This window comes from Fulmarus glacialis, unplaced genomic scaffold, assembly GCF_000690835.1.
Source record: "Fulmarus glacialis isolate BGI_N327 unplaced genomic scaffold, ASM69083v1 scaffold43680, whole genome shotgun sequence".
Lineage (NCBI taxonomy): Eukaryota > Metazoa > Chordata > Aves > Procellariiformes > Procellariidae > Fulmarus > Fulmarus glacialis.
This window is the reverse complement of record NW_009187908.1, coordinates 1-14,945: the sequence shown is the minus strand read 5'-3', so window position 1 is coordinate 14,945 and position 14,945 is coordinate 1. Positions and strand designations below refer to the sequence as shown.

Sequence of the window (14,945 nt, the reverse complement as noted above, 5' to 3'; positions counted from 1 at the left end):
ATGTGAGGCTCTGCGGTGCTTCCAGCTGCAGTGTGGTCTCTGAGACAGTGCATGTTAACACGTGGTGGAAGAGGTGCTGCATGGCATGGCTTTATCTTCCCAAAATCTTCCAGAGTAGAGTAGAAGGCATTACTCACAATGTGAGTCAGACTAATTTGAGTTCAAAGGGACCTAAAAGGTTTCTGTCCCACCCCTGTCCTCAAAGCAGGGTGAGATCAGAACAGATCACTTAGGATCTGGTCCATTAAAATTCTGGAAATCTCCAAGAAAGGAGGAGATTAACAATCTGTTCATGTTACTTGCTCCAAATTGCGACTATCACGATTTGTAGATATTTTCTTTATCTGCGGAAATAAGTGACTTGTTGAAACTGCCACAAAGCTGAGGCAAAACTGAATTTGGATCTGAGTTCAGTTCTGGCCTTCATGGAGAGGCCCAGCACTCCTGGGTGCTGAGAGGGATCTTTCTTGTGTGACATACCAGCGGTTAGTGGGGCTGTGATAAAGCTGTTTCTCTGCTTTCTTTTAGGTATGATTCTCACATTAAAGGCTATGGGGCTTCAAAGATGTGTTTTCCTAGGGCCACCAAAGCTGGTAAGTAGGGGAAGCTTGCAGAAGGGAGAGCGAACCCTTCAAATGTTAAAGCTTACCTTGGAATTGGGAGAGCTAGTATCAAAGGAGTAAATCATCATACAGGTGTAAAAATACTGGTCTGAGTTAGTGCCAGCCTGAAGGTTCTGTCAGAAGGGCTGGCTTAAAAAAGCAATCTTTTTAGTTATACACTGGACTTCTGCTCCTTAAAACTGTCTTGTCAGCTAATATTCTGGTAAATCATGTTTTGGAAAAAGGGCACCCTTTGTTCTCCTGTCTACTCCCTCCCCATTTTCTTTTAATAGAAGCTTGATCTCTGATCTCCTGCTTAACGCTATCCTGCCAGCCTAATGCCATGTCTAGGCTGAAAATTTCCAATCCTCAGCATTGTTTTATTTACTTGCAATATCTGCTGACTAATTATATTGAGAAATTTCCAATCCTCAGCATTGTTTTATTTCCTTGCAATATTTGCTGACTAATTATATTGATGGAGGGGACGGGGAGAGTGATTCTTTATTTTTCTTTCTCTTTCTAAATGAGTAATGCCCACTGGAGGTGGGACACCTGCCCAGTGCTTTCTGGCTGGCTGTGTGCTGCCCAGTTTTTGCCTGACTGGGCGTTGAGCCTTTGACTTCACTGAAAGTAACTTAACTCCTGAAAGTGGTGCTTATAATTGCACTTCTTTGATGCGGCCTCCTGATACGCTGTCTCTTTTTCAGCAAAACTACTTGAAAGCGATTCGACTCTTTCCTGGGCCTCTAAAAAGGATGGATTTAGGTATGTAGGTCAGTGATGTGTAGCTAATACGAACTTGTAACTTCTTTTTGTTTCAGCTGTAGCCAAAGTTGCATTGAATAGTAACAACTTCAGAATAAATGCCTCTGATTTAGATCCACTCAAAGAAAGTTTTAAACATTTGTTTTGATCTGAAACACTGTTCAAATCCATCACAACAACTGCCTGGAAGAAAAACAGTGTTTCCAGCTCTGTTTCTGGTAGGCTGCTGCCAGTCTGACTACTAGACAGCATTTGGTTTTAGAGCACTGTGAAAGCAATTTGCTTCCAGAGTCTGCCGGTGAACTTCCTTACTGTGGTATCATGGACTACTTTTTGTGGATGATCGGCTTTTAAGAACTTTAATTATCATTGATCTTTGCAGTTGGGCAGAAAAAGGAAAGGGACACATTCAGCAGGTTTTGTTTAAGAATGAAAAAAGATATTTTCCTGATTTAAATTCTTGTAGAATATGAATCTCTTCTTATGAACTTGTTAATGCTGGTTTCTGACCTCTTTCCAGCTGTGCAATTGCACGCAGAGCCTGAGTATAAGGACGAGACGATGACAGTCTACCAAATACCTCTTACAGGTGAGCATGTGACACTGTAGTCAGACAGGAGAAGTACTTTTTCAGTAACCATGCTTAAGGTGGTTAAAGGAGTGGCTTCTGTTTGCAAGCCTGAGTAAGGAGAGGTTTATTAATTTGCACGTTTTTCTCAGGAGAAGGATCTCTTTCAAAGAAACAAGACCTGCTGAGTCAGGGCCTTGGTTTGTTCCTTTAGGTGTGGGTGTATAGAATGACATGTGAAACATCACTGGATTGGGCTTTCTTAGCCAGCTGAGTTTTCTTACTGCTGGAAACTGTGATACTTAGGGTATAGGCACAGACTTGACAGAGTTTAGCAGTTTTAAGAGAATCTGAAGGACTTGGATGACGGATGGCTCCTGAAATAAGAGACTGGAGTATGCAAGCACAAGTCAGACTTGGGGGAAGAGCACTGTATTCTGGTGCAGTTTAAACATGACTGTCATGGAAGAGGGAATGCTATGCATGCTTTTCTTATCTGTCCCTTTTGATTGAGTGGTCTTTGTCTGGTTTTATTGGATTTGGGACAGGAAAACCACTAGCTGCTGAAAGTACATTGCCTCAGAGTCCTGGAGCATCAACCCAAGGTGGAAATAGCCCTAAAGGGGACACAGGGCCTGGATCCCCAAGAGCTGCACAGCAAAGCTTGGAGGAGGGCAAGGAAAAAGAAAGCCCAAAGAAAACAGGTGAAAAAAATGGAATGACTTTTTTAACTTTAATGAAACAACGCCAAATTAAGAATATGCATTTGTCCTCTAAGCTGCTTGCTCTCTGGAAGTGAGCTTAAGGATTACATGGAGCAGAATGAGTTCTGGTACTTGGGAAGTCGACGCAGAACTGATAAGGCCTAGAAATTAGACGTGATTCCTACTTGGGGTGTGATTAGTCCCTGTAGTAGTTTGCCCCTGGCTGGAGTGGATGCTCCAACCTTTGTAATTTAATTACGAGTGGATGTTGGGGTTGATTATTTTTCAATCTTGAGCTTTATTTTGGTTTCTTGTAGCTGAAACTGTGGGCTCTCGGGCCTTAGGTGCTTGTAACATTTTGCTGCTGGGCTCCAAGTTGGCTGGATGATGTTGTTCCTGTTAATGCTTTAGCAAACATTAACATGTTTTGGCTTTAAGAAAAATGATAATCAGTGAGTGATGATTCTGAGTAGTTTTGGTTTCTTTTACAGGTGGTGAACAGAAGTGGGCAAGCAGGCATCCTGATCTGGTGATGGCTTTCCTTTGTAAAGTAAGCTTGGACACGAAATTCTCTAAATCAGTGTAGAATAGAATATAGAATAGAGTATTTCAGTTGGAAGGGACCTACAACAATCATCTAGTCCAACTGCCTGACCACTTTAGGGCTGACTAAAAGTTAAAGCGTGTTGTTAAGGGCATTGTCCAAATGCCTCTTAAACATTGATAGGCATGAGGCATCAACCACCTCTTTAAGGAAGCCAGTTCCAGTGTTTGACTACCCTCTCGGTAAATAAATGCTTCCTAATGTCATTAGGACATCTCATCTTGCTAAATAGGTTTAATTTGAGATAGTATTTTCAAGCAGGACTTTGAAACTATTTTGTGATCCTACTTTTCAAAGGTCAGAGTAACTGTAGCGTGAATAGGAATGTGTAAAAACTAGAGACTTTTTTTTAGAAGTGCTCTTTACAGAGCAGCCAATTAAGAGTATACACGTTCCATTCTTGCTTAATGCTTACAGTAGGGAAGTCTGTCCTGCTTACTTGGCTAAAGAAGGGAGGAAGAAGCAGCAGCATGATCTTGGAAACCAGAAAATGTAGTAAAAGGTTTTTAGGGGTAAATTAGACTAGTGGCTGTGGAACCAAAAAGAAAAAATTCCCTTGGCTTGTGGGGAAACACTTAAACTGGAAGTATGTGGATCTTGTCTCCTGGCCCTCTTTATTTGGCTGATAATTCTGTTTTATTTAACTCTTTTTCAGATTCACCCAAAGAAGGGAAAATTCCTAGCAGCTAAAGCACAGGAGATGGGCTTGCCGGTGTGAGTACAAGATCCCAGCCTGGGGGATGGGGCAACACCAGGCATGTTGATATTGGCAAGCTAAGTATTTCTATGGCCTTGTTTTCAGGGGAACTCCAGCCATTCTTCCCATAATTACAGCTCTCAAAAATGGGGAGAGCATCACTTTTGAAGGCAGAGAGGTAAGATGTGTCTGTGCTTTCTGCTGTGGCTTTGCCATCCTCCCTCCTTCATTGGGCTCCCAGGGTGACAATCTTTTTGTGCAGAGTGTTTTGCCTACTAATATGTATTGGGACATGCGGTGGGGTTTTTTTGCTTTTTTTTTTTTTACACCCATTCTTGAAGCAACGGTGGATGATGGTTGTCTGCCTATTCCCTCTCATCCCTGCTAAGAGATTGGCTTGGGTTTTGCTGTTTTTGAGCTTTGAGTGGCTACTTCTGGTTAGTGACTGGTCCCTGTTCCAGCCCCAAGTTGTTGCTGAATGTGGCTCCCGTGAAGGGCATGTCTGGGGCTGTTGTAGGGGTATGGTTAGTGAAGTACGCTCTGAAATGAATTCATGTGTGAGTATGGCTGTATGTCTGCTATTTGTCAGAGCTTCTTCATCTCCCTTTCCCAAAGCTGATAGAGTTGTAGGAGTGAACTAGTGGAGTTAACCCCTGCATGTTTAAAATCTGGCGTTTCAATAGCCTGTGTAGTTATCACTCCCTCCTTACTCTCTTTGCACCTCTTGGACCAAAAGAAGTTCAATGGTTCCTGTGTGCAGGGTCTTAATCTCTCAAACACTAGTCTGAAGTGAGAGGCAGAGCCCGCTCTGGCCATGTCTCAGATGATCTGTAAGTGAAGATCCTAACCTGGGAGATAAGATTGACATATCTTTGTTTCATAAGAATTTCACAAAGCCTTTTTTTCTTAAGCACGCTTTTGCTACCATCTGAATCTGCTGTGGGAACCTAGAAGCTGCTAAAATTCCCTTCCTTACATGAGATTGTGGTTTGCTCTGAGACCAGGGTTGGGATTTGTTGTTACACAGCAAAATGCAAACTTGTGTAATGAGAGCAGAAAGGGAACAAGAACTGCACTGGCTGGGTTTGCTGAGCATTGAGAGAGCCTGCTTGGAGCTGCCTGCTGGGGGCTGGCTGATAGAACAGCTGCCGAAAGAGTCGGACATAATGATGCAAGAAGGGCTGTGTGTATAGCTTGATTGCGGTGTGATCTTTGTGTATCTGCCTGCAGCTCTTTCCTGAAGAGCTGTGCACCCCTACTGATCCTGGGCCAGTGTTCATTGTGCTGGAGTGTCCTCATGAGGGCTTTGTGGATGCCGTCTGTGAAAACGAGACCTTCCGAAGGTAGCGGGGCTGGGTGACCTGGAGTGTTTGGGGGAAGACATCTGTGCTGAGCTTTGCCAAAGAGAAGTTCTTGTTCTGTCTAGATGTTGGTTCTTGTGGCTGATGTCTGAGCTGTTTGGCACTGTTAAGGAGCTAGAGATGCAAGAAAGGACTGGTAGTGCATTTTGAGCCTTTTAAGAAAGGCAGGCCTGTGCAGGACCTGTGGGGTTCTGTAACTGTGACAGGCCTGTCTTCCCTCAGGGGCTTCCAGAAAAGAAAATGTGCACTGTCGTCTTGCTGGGGAGCAATGTACACTGCTGCTTCCCTGAGCGGTGGAAGCCTGGACAGCCTGTAACGTCTCTGTAGGGCTTGTTCAGAAGCATGTTAGGCTTCTGAAAGGCTCTGCAGATGTTGTTGCTCTTGGAGGAGACGAACTGCCCTGAGGGGGAGAGCGGAGGTGTCAGCAAATGGCGGGCTTGAGCCTCGTGGAGCCTTGTGCTTACCGTGATGTGGAGCCTAGAGCTCCTGGGCTGTGCTCTTAAGATCTGTGCTCTTAGGGGGGCATCTCTAGTAGCACCAAGATGGGAGAGGGGAGGGGATGCCAAAGTGATAGAGGACTGAAGCACAAGTATTCTTTCTGTGTTTGAATGTACCCCAGGTACCAGGAGGGACTTCCTGAGAACCAGGTGGCTTTGGTTATTCACATGACTCCAGAGTCAGTGCTTCGAGACAGCCGCTACCAGCAATGGCTGGAAAGGTATGTGATCTTCTGATTACTTGGTTTCATGTCACTATTGGGGAGCAGCGTGTTCTTATGGTGCAAATGTTTTTCTTGGAGTAGAAATAGCTGTTAACTGGCAGCAGGGCTCTGCTGGCTCAGATGAGATTTTAGCTAATAGCTCAGGAGTGCACATATGCCCAACTCTTAACATGGGGCTGAAGCTGTTGTGCACTTTATTGTCCTCTTACAGATTTGGACCTGGAACTCAGCACTTGATACTCAATGAAAACTCTTCCACGGTGCACAACCCACGCAGCTACAAGATCCAAACTCAGCTGAACCTCATCCACCCAGAGATCTTCCCTCTGCTCGCCACCTACCAGAGCAAGGTAGGCCAGGCCCTGCTTGCCTGTGTACCTCATGCCCCTGAGCAAAGAATGTGTTTAATGTCACTCTTCTCCCTATAGGAAGAAGAGGCTGTGTGTAGTGTGCCCATTGTGCGAGGAGAGTGCCTCTTGAAATACCACTTCAGACCACAGCAGGAGTGGCAGAGGTCGGTGGGAATCTTTGACCGACCAGTTTTTGGGTGTTGGCTTGAAGCAGCTTTTCAGTGTGAGTCTGTGCTGAGGGAGGACAGTTTGTAGGCATCCTTTGAGATTCTTATTGGTGGCTGTGCTGGGGTCGCTGCCAAGCTATCAACTGTGTCTTGAGGGGTGTATCCCTGTCCCTGAAAGTCTCAGACAACATGTAGGACACGGATGAGTGAACCACGGAAAACACCACCTGGCCAGTTGTTTGAAGTGTTGTTTCTGTCCCTCGCTCTTCTAGCCTCATGTGCTCCTCTGTCCTCTGCTTTGACCTCATATGTTTTGCACCCAACCATGGCTGCGGCAGAGCAGAGGGGAGACTTTTCAGGAAGCCCAGTGAAAGTCTTATCAGGCTTTCTGGGTCTTCAAATAGTATCAGAGCTGAAAGGTCATATGGTTAAAACAGTAGCAGACTTCTCCACTGGTGCTTGCTTTGTGGGCAAGTAGGAGAAGCTGCTCAATGAGGATCTTGAGGGCACGGGACCACGTGATGCAAGGGGATACCAGCTGCCATGGCTCAAATTTCTGGCTCTGTTCGGCAGAATCGGAGGACCCAGATGCCAAGAAGAGTTTAAATTTCTCTGCTTAAGGCATCTGAAGGCCTTTAGTATTGCACATGCTCTGATGCAGGGCCAGGAGATGGGACCCTTATGCTTTTGAGTGGTGCCTGGAGCCCGTTTGGGTAGTTGTTCCTCTTCCAGGAGTCTCTGTGCTGCCTTGCAGTGCCCTCTAGTGTCTGGCACCTCTCTGGATCTGGACAGCGCAGGGGACCATTTTCCAGGAGCTTCTCCAGTCTGGTGGAATGATTATTTCTGTGGGGTAGCTCAGCCCAACCAGGCCCTTTTGGCGCACGCCACACTCGTGGATGTAACTTCCCTCACCCCTCAAAATGGAACTTGAAGGAGCATTTGACCCTTTGTTGTAACGCTGTTTTGGCACAATAATTTGTCACTTTGCTCTGAAAAGTGCTGTCTTTTCAGTTCCTACCCTGCCCCACCCTGATACATGGCCTGTTCTTTCAGAGATGCTGTGACTGTCTGCGATCACGATGCATTTGTAAGTGAAGCCTTGGATCTCCCTGACTTCCAGACTCGTGTGAAGGAGTGCAAAGAGAGCCTGTCTGCTGTACCAAGTAAGGATCAGCAACTTGTCTTGGATCGGTGTAATGGGAAGTAGGAGGTCTTGGTGACCCACTGCTTTAGAGCCCAGACAAAGCTGTGAACTTGCAGTTTTCCTGTTGCCTGAGAGGTGCTCTTAAGTCCTCCTGGAGCTGTGCAGAGGCAGGCTTAGCGCAAACTGAGTTAGCTCATTTCAGTTGGATTTACACAGTCTTGTGCTTCTGGTTTTCTAAAGCTGCTAGGTTTGGGGATTGAGTGCTGTTGGGGGCAATTAGAGACAAAGCACCTGTGTGTAATTTCTCTGAGTTGACCAGAGTTCTGCTCATGTTGAATGCTGTCATAGCAGCCACAGTGTGAGTCCCTATGTCTGGGAGAAGTCTTGCTCTGGGAGAAGTCTTGCCCATGTGGGCACTCTCCTCTGAATTTCAGTTGTCTTGTTGGCAGTGAGGCTTTCATGGTACGACACAGCACTGCTCGCTCACTGTCTGGATCCTGATTCCAGGGAGAGTCAGGGTACTGTAGAACAGGAATCAGGTCCCTCTTGAACTGCCAGCTCTGTCATGGGCAATGAGCAGAGTCCTTGTTTGCCCACCTTTGGATATGCAGTTATGCATTGTGATGTGTTTTCTTGGTGGTGCTTGTTCTATCTTCCCTTGTAAACCTTGCTGCTGTAGGAAAGCCAGAGGCTGAGGGAGGCAAAAATGAATGTACTGGACATGTAGACTCTGGAGTTAGTAGGCTGTTGAACTAAATGGTGTCTGACTGGGCAATATGTGGATAACACGTACTTACAAATACTTGCTGTCTGTTTTCTCCAGGAAATGTGGGTGCGTATCCTGAAATTGTGTTCTTGGGAACAGGATCTGCAATTCCAATGAAAATCCGAAATGTCAGTTCCACACTGGTAAATACCAGGTAAATCCCTATGTCGTGCATTCTGCTTGGAGAGGCTCAGTGTCTCAAGAAGGTCTTGCCTAACGGCTGTTTTGACCAGTGTGTTGGTGACACAGGGAGAGTGCCCCTATTGTGGAGTCTATAGGACTTCAGTTGCAGGCACCTGTAGGTGGGGAAGACTTGAGAGCCACCTGTAAAGCCAAACATTTAATGTCTTCATTCATTTTACCATCTGCCCCAAGGGTGTGTTGAGCATCAACACAAGACCAGAATGAGCTATGCAGACAGAACAGTCTTTCTAAAGCCTTGGCTAGCAGGACTGGAGTAGCAGTTAGAGGTGTAGAGCACTGAGAGCTCTCTGCTCCAACTCAAAAGATCCCCCTCCCTGAATGGGCCCTGGTCAGAGCTCATACAGTGGCTGCTAAATGTCTTTGTCACTTGTCTTGCCAGCTCTACCAGATCCCTGCTCTTGGACTGTGGAGAAGGAACGTTTGGACAGCTCTGTCGCCACTATGGAGAGCAAGTTGACCAAGTGCTGTGTAACATAGTAGCTGTGTTTGTGTCTCACATGCATACCGATCATCATTCGGTAGGTTGAGTGTGTTGGAAGGAGAAGGGGTTTTGTGCAGACATGCTCTGCTGTTTGGGATTCAGATGTAGCTGCAGCTGGTGAATGTAGGCTGCCGTGCTGTTAGGGCTGCACTTCCCCTCTGCATTCCCCAGGCACTACTGAATCTGTCTGTGTTTCTAATCCCCTCTCCCTTCCTGTTAGGGGTCCCTAACTTGCCGGGATCCTCCAGAGTTGTAATTTTTTAGCAGTGTCCAACCCAGCTTTTTTCAGTGCTTTGCAATAAATAGTCACAGAAGGACCAGTTGGTCTATTCTAGATTGGGCCTGATCAGGGCAGGCTGTTTGCTGGTCTGCTGTCTTGTGTCTGGAAACCACACTGGGACTGCTGTGTTGGTTAGAGACTTTCTGCTCTCTACCTTTCTTTTGGGAGCAGACACAGCAGCACTGGGAAGGGCTGAAGGGCTTGTGTTGCAGGCTGCTGGCCACCAGCTTGGGGGCATAAGCAGTGACAATGTTACAGCAGCTCAGCGAGTTGCAGTTATTGGAAAAGCAGTAATCATATATTTCTGACTATAGGTTTTCCAAAAACTGCAGCTATTCCAAAAATAGCACTGTTGCCACTTAGGCCCCAGCTATTTCTGACTACAGCTTGCTGTCTTGTTTATTCCCTTTGCAGGGGTTGTTGAACATCCTGATGGAGAGGCGAAGAGCTTTTGTAAGTAGTACTGTTGTTTCACTGCTCCTGAACTTGCCTCGGAGTGAGGGGAGGGGAACTTCTGAGTAGTGGAAAAGCACCATTATTTCCCTAGGTATTTCTTCTCTCTGATTTGGTGTATACCTAGTCCTGATTTTTATTCCCCCTGTCTTTGCTTTTCCAGGCAGCCCTTGGTCAGGCTTTCAGCCCTCTGTTTCTGGTAGCACCTGAACAGATCATGCCTTGGCTACACGAGTACCACAACCACTGTGAAGAGATTCTCGGAGACATCAAGTGAGTGTTCTGTGTGGTATGTGGAGAAATGTCCTTCGTGGGTCCTTATTGAAGGCAAACTACTGTCATCCGTTCCCTACATCCCTTCGTTGAAGGTGGCTCTGACTCCTTCCACTGTGTGTAGAATTAAGATGTGCAGTTTGTGAAGGGGAGGGTAGGGTTTGTTGCTCAGTTGTGCTGCTTAATAGAGGCTTTCCTTTTCCTTAGGAAGGGGGAGGTGGGCAAGTGAAAAAAAAAGATTCCTGGAAGAGAGAGTATTTGACAGTGGGGAAGAAGTGGTTGGATGAGTTACTGGGACACTGGATAGTGAAAGCAAGGGGAAAAACAGATGGGTACACGAAAATGTTTTGTTTGTAAGGTGCTGAACTGAGAAGGAGAAATAGGCCGCTTAAAGATAAGATCAGGTTTTATTTTGTACCTGTCCTTAGTTCTCTCTTCTCCCCTCCCTCACAGAATGATTACTTCCCAGTCTCTTGTGAAAGGCTGTGAGAACATCAAACCTAAAGCCAAATGGTTTGTCAGTTCTCTGTTAGAGAACTACGACTTGGCTGAGGTAAGCTCACAAGCTGGCAGGGTCAGTTGCTATGAGGGGCAAGAGGGGACCTGAGGTCTAACACTTATATCCTTGTTCAGTTTCAGACTTGTGAAGTCCAGCACTGTAAAAATGCTTTTGCATGTTCAATGATCCACAAATCTGGCTGGAAAGTAGTCTATTCTGGTGACACAATGCCCTGCATGGCCTTAGTACAAATGGGTAGGTGACAAAAACCCTCTGCTTGAAGAATCTCTTGGAGAAGGGTCTCGAACTGTTACTATCCGAAGCGGGCACCCCCAAACCCTTGGTGCTATTCCTGCAACACAATGAGGGGCTAAGTGGGGGAGATGAGAGTTCATGTAGGCAATTGAACTAGTCTATATTCAACTGAAGGTTGAATATATGATTATTTACACAGGGAAAAACGCTACCCTGCTGATCCATGAAGCAACACTGGAAGATGGCATGGAAAAAGAAGCAATAGAGAAGACACACAGGTGGGGTGTGTTCTGCTGTCCATCACTATTAGGAAGGTGAAGATGCGGAGCTGGGCTTTGTTCTTGGAGCTGGTGGTGAAGCCGTAGATGGTTCTGGTGCGCGTAGAGCTCTTCAGCACTAAAAACGGTGTGTTGCTCATTGCACCAGCTCTGTAACTCTCACAGCTCCTCTGAATGTCCCCAAAGAGAGATGGGGAAAGCTTTTTAAGTGGACAGTAGTAACTCTACAAATAGACTAGCCCAAAGGAAAGGTCCTCTGCTTGATTACATTTCAGGACTAAGCTCAGGAGGTAGAAAAGTCATCATACCCTGCCCCAGCTAACCACGCAATTCAAACTGAGCGCTGCAGCCAGTGATACTGAGTGCTATCCCCAGCAAAAGTGGGGACACCTGAGAGCAGCTTCTCGGAATTACATGTGAGTTACAGTGCAAGAGAGCTGGACTTGCTGGCACCCCTGAGACAAGTATTTGAATAAACCCCTGTCCCCAGTTTGTGGAGCTCTGAACTGTAGAGCTCCAAGTGATTACGGCTGCTTTCCTGCACTCAGAGTTGTTTGGAAGTCAGAGACTTGCCACCAGTGCAGGTTGCCAGAGGAAGAGGTGCCTGGGCATGTGCCCAGCAATTGTTAGATAGTATCTAGTCTTGGCTTGTTGGTGTGATGTGACCTTAGATGCAAAGCAGCCTGCCCTGTCTGGCTGGAGCGGCAGTACTAGCCAGCCTGTGTGTGACGAGGGCACATGGTGCTGTGTTCCTGTTCCTTTTGCAGCACAACCTCGCAGGCGATTCAGACGGGGATGAAGATGAATGCAGAGTTCATCATGCTCAATCACTTCAGTCAGAGATATGCCAAGATCCCGCTGTTCAGTGAAGACTTCAGCGAGAAGGTTGGAATTGCATTTGATCATATGAGGGTAAGTTGGGAGCTTTGAGTCAGACTGTGGGAAAGGGTTCAGTGTTACTTTGGGTTGGCTGCTCATGAATTAAATTCTCCGCTTGTAATGTTGTATTGATACACCATCTCCTTCTGAAGAGTAATCTCCTCTGAAACAGCTCCTTTTACTGCTGGCAGCAGACATCACCAACATAGGGGAGAATGGGTGGCACAGAGTGAGAAAAGTGCTGATGGCTCTTGAGAACAGAAGTCCACCCTTAGCACACTGGGTACTTGCCTCATGTCACCTCTATTCTGTGCACGCTACTCCTAGCTGAAAACCTAATTTTGCTTCCATTCCCACTCCCTTCTCAATTGGTGTGCTGCAGAAGACATCCAGGAGCCAAAAGCTGCTGCCATTGTATTGAACGCAGTCATAGCAGTGAGAATAGCTCACCTATCAATCAAAACCTGTGCAGCATCCACATTATTTCTTGTAAATGTAAAGAAAATGTAAATAACTTGGCATATGGGATCTGTGGACTGATTGCTGTAGGGTTGAAAATGATGACCTGCCTGCTAGTGTAAATGCAGCTGAAAATTGTCAGCGAGGTTAGGCCTCCTCTGTGCCAGTGCTGCACATCTGAACAGGCAAAAGACGGGGGGAGGAAGGAAGACAAAAAGCAATTCTCACGCAGGTGTTCCTGCGTCTGATGTATTTCAGGTATGTTTTGGTGACTTTCCGACCATCCCAAAGCTGATCCCACCTCTGAAGGCTTTGTTTGCGGATGACATAGTAGAAATGGAGGAGCGGAAGGAAAAACGTGAGATGCGCCTTCTGAAGGAGACTGCTATAGTCTTGGACAAACTGGCTAGTGGTGAGAACAAGGAAGTGCCATGCCAGAAACGGAAACAAGCCAAGAACCATCAGGAGCTGCCAAACAAGAAGCTTAAAACAGTAAACTGAAAGAAACAAGGTTGAGAATGCTTTGCCCTGTGAGAGGTGCCTTGCTCTCCGCAGGCCTTGGGAGCACGCAGTGCTGAGGGCTGCCCACAGGCACCATGGAAAAAGGGGCTGGCCTCAGCATCTGGGTTTGCTTGGTCATCAGTGGATCTCCGTGGGCTGAAGCTACCAAGCATGCTGTTAGCAGCACGAGTCATTGTGGCGACAGTATCTGCCCATACAGATGTTCCTGGGTCTCAGCAGTCCATGGGTCGTTTTTCTTTTAGCCAAAAGTTCTTCTCTCTGAACAGTTTTAATTTTTGGTTTTATGGTAGAAACTATTGATAATGTAATGGCAGCAGCTGTGACCTTTGCAAGAGATCAGGTTTGAGAAGCCCTTGAGGGGCTGTGGATTCACCAGAATAAGGCAGGCAGGTCTCTGGGTTATGAGGAATGTAACTAGGTATCAGAACCCAGCTCATAGGAGGAAATTTCACAATAAAATGGGACCCAATTAATTTTTAGGTTAATTTAGGGATGTGAATGCTGCTGTGTTCCCATTTTATTTTGGTTTTCTCAGCTGATTTTTTTTTTTTTAAGATCAGTTCTCCAAAACCTTTATTTAGAATCTGAATAAACTACTCAACATCTTACAGGAGGCTGCGTTTTGTCTAGATTGCTAATGAGGACTTAGTGAGGGAAAACAAATACCTGAATTACTCCAGAGAATGACCTTGGTTGGCTGTTTCTGCATTACAGCATTGGTGTAAAGACCAAGATCTCGCCCTGATGCTGGAGCCTCATGCCTGTTCTGTCTGTTTTGTGCCAGCAAAATCATATCTGGCTCTTACCCTACAGACAGGAACTTCACTTGTCAGTTCAAGCTGGTAACAACTCGGAGTGGCTTTTGAATGGCTCCAGAACAGACAATTGAGAGTTTCCTTGATAGTTCCCAGTCCTAGATGCAGGGGACAGGAAAGCTGGCAAAGCAGGCTGATGTGGGGAAGGTCTGTGGTTAAGAGAAGTGTTTTTGAGGCTTTCTGTGGGTCAGCTTTGCTTCTTCCATTGCCAGTGCTGTAACTGCCTATGTTTGTAAACAGGAGGGGGAGCTTTGCCCTATTTCAATTAAGGAGTTCATTTTTAGAGGCAACTTGAAGGCACTAGGCCCCCAAGCCCTGCTCAGCAAATGGTACCAGCACATATTAAAGATTTGTGGTTTCATTTTCCATCACCTTAAAATGAAGTCTTAACCTTAACAGAAGAAGCAAAGCATCTTCTGTCAATTAGCTGCGCTTTAATATAATGCTTGTCTAAAGAGAAACCTGGGTAATTGACACAGCTGGGTAATACAGAAGACAGCTGCTGGGCTTTTAAGAATAGCCAGGAGGCTGAGGAAAGAGTAAGCAAGTACTTGTTATTGTGCAGGTGTCAGTAGGATCACGTTAGCGTGCCCAGGGGAGGGCATGGTTACTGCTGTGGTAAGACAAGCAGCCTGTGGACTGCACGGGATCCCTGTGCTTCTTTTCATAGAAGTAAAAAAGGGTCTTTCATTTAGAAAATAATAAACTACTACTCACATAAAGGTATTAATAAAAGGCAAATACAGCCGTGTTAGGGGGCCATAGCACACAAACTACAGCTCCAGGTGGAGTGGAGCAACATGATAGGTGGTGGTGAAAAGGACCTGCCTGTGCCTGGTGTGGAAGAATGACGCAGACCTGTGCTCATGAGCTTCCCTGCTTAGTGAGCCGGGGGAAAATTGCTTCTGGGGATCTTGAGCTCTTCCGGTGTGAAGAAAAACCGGGCTGCGAGGAGGGAAGCCGGCGTGAAATGCCAGTCCGGGGAAGCTGCATTTCCCAGCCGACCTGGGGCCGGCGCTGGGGACCGCCCTCGGCTTCCCAGCAGGACACCGGGGGCGGCTCCTCGGAGTCGCCCCTCCTGCCCGGGGCCGCGTC

General features: G+C 46.5%; 1 protein-coding gene across 1 annotated transcript in view; it reads left to right on the top strand.

The window, feature by feature from the left end:
• ELAC2 (elaC ribonuclease Z 2) overlaps nucleotides 1-13,138 on the top strand; it is a 13,512-nt gene extending 374 nt beyond the window's left edge. Inside the window, exons 3-23 of the mRNA XM_009576702.1 lie at nucleotides 529-593; nucleotides 1,313-1,370; nucleotides 1,891-1,959; nucleotides 2,487-2,642; nucleotides 3,134-3,192; nucleotides 3,902-3,960; nucleotides 4,049-4,121; nucleotides 5,174-5,286; nucleotides 5,924-6,022; nucleotides 6,237-6,375; nucleotides 6,454-6,539; nucleotides 7,596-7,705; nucleotides 8,510-8,606; nucleotides 9,036-9,174; nucleotides 9,832-9,870; nucleotides 10,034-10,143; nucleotides 10,597-10,696; nucleotides 10,777-10,897; nucleotides 11,097-11,175; nucleotides 11,943-12,087; nucleotides 12,772-13,138. Coding sequence (XP_009574997.1) covers nucleotides 529-593; nucleotides 1,313-1,370; nucleotides 1,891-1,959; nucleotides 2,487-2,642; nucleotides 3,134-3,192; nucleotides 3,902-3,960; nucleotides 4,049-4,121; nucleotides 5,174-5,286; nucleotides 5,924-6,022; nucleotides 6,237-6,375; nucleotides 6,454-6,539; nucleotides 7,596-7,705; nucleotides 8,510-8,606; nucleotides 9,036-9,174; nucleotides 9,832-9,870; nucleotides 10,034-10,143; nucleotides 10,597-10,696; nucleotides 10,777-10,897; nucleotides 11,097-11,175; nucleotides 11,943-12,087; nucleotides 12,772-13,014 — 2,159 coding nt within the window. The 3' untranslated portion in view covers nucleotides 13,015-13,138. The remainder of the gene's footprint in view (nucleotides 1-528; nucleotides 594-1,312; nucleotides 1,371-1,890; nucleotides 1,960-2,486; nucleotides 2,643-3,133; nucleotides 3,193-3,901; nucleotides 3,961-4,048; nucleotides 4,122-5,173; nucleotides 5,287-5,923; nucleotides 6,023-6,236; nucleotides 6,376-6,453; nucleotides 6,540-7,595; nucleotides 7,706-8,509; nucleotides 8,607-9,035; nucleotides 9,175-9,831; nucleotides 9,871-10,033; nucleotides 10,144-10,596; nucleotides 10,697-10,776; nucleotides 10,898-11,096; nucleotides 11,176-11,942; nucleotides 12,088-12,771) is intronic.
• The last annotated feature ends 1,807 nt before the right edge of the window (nucleotides 13,139-14,945 follow it).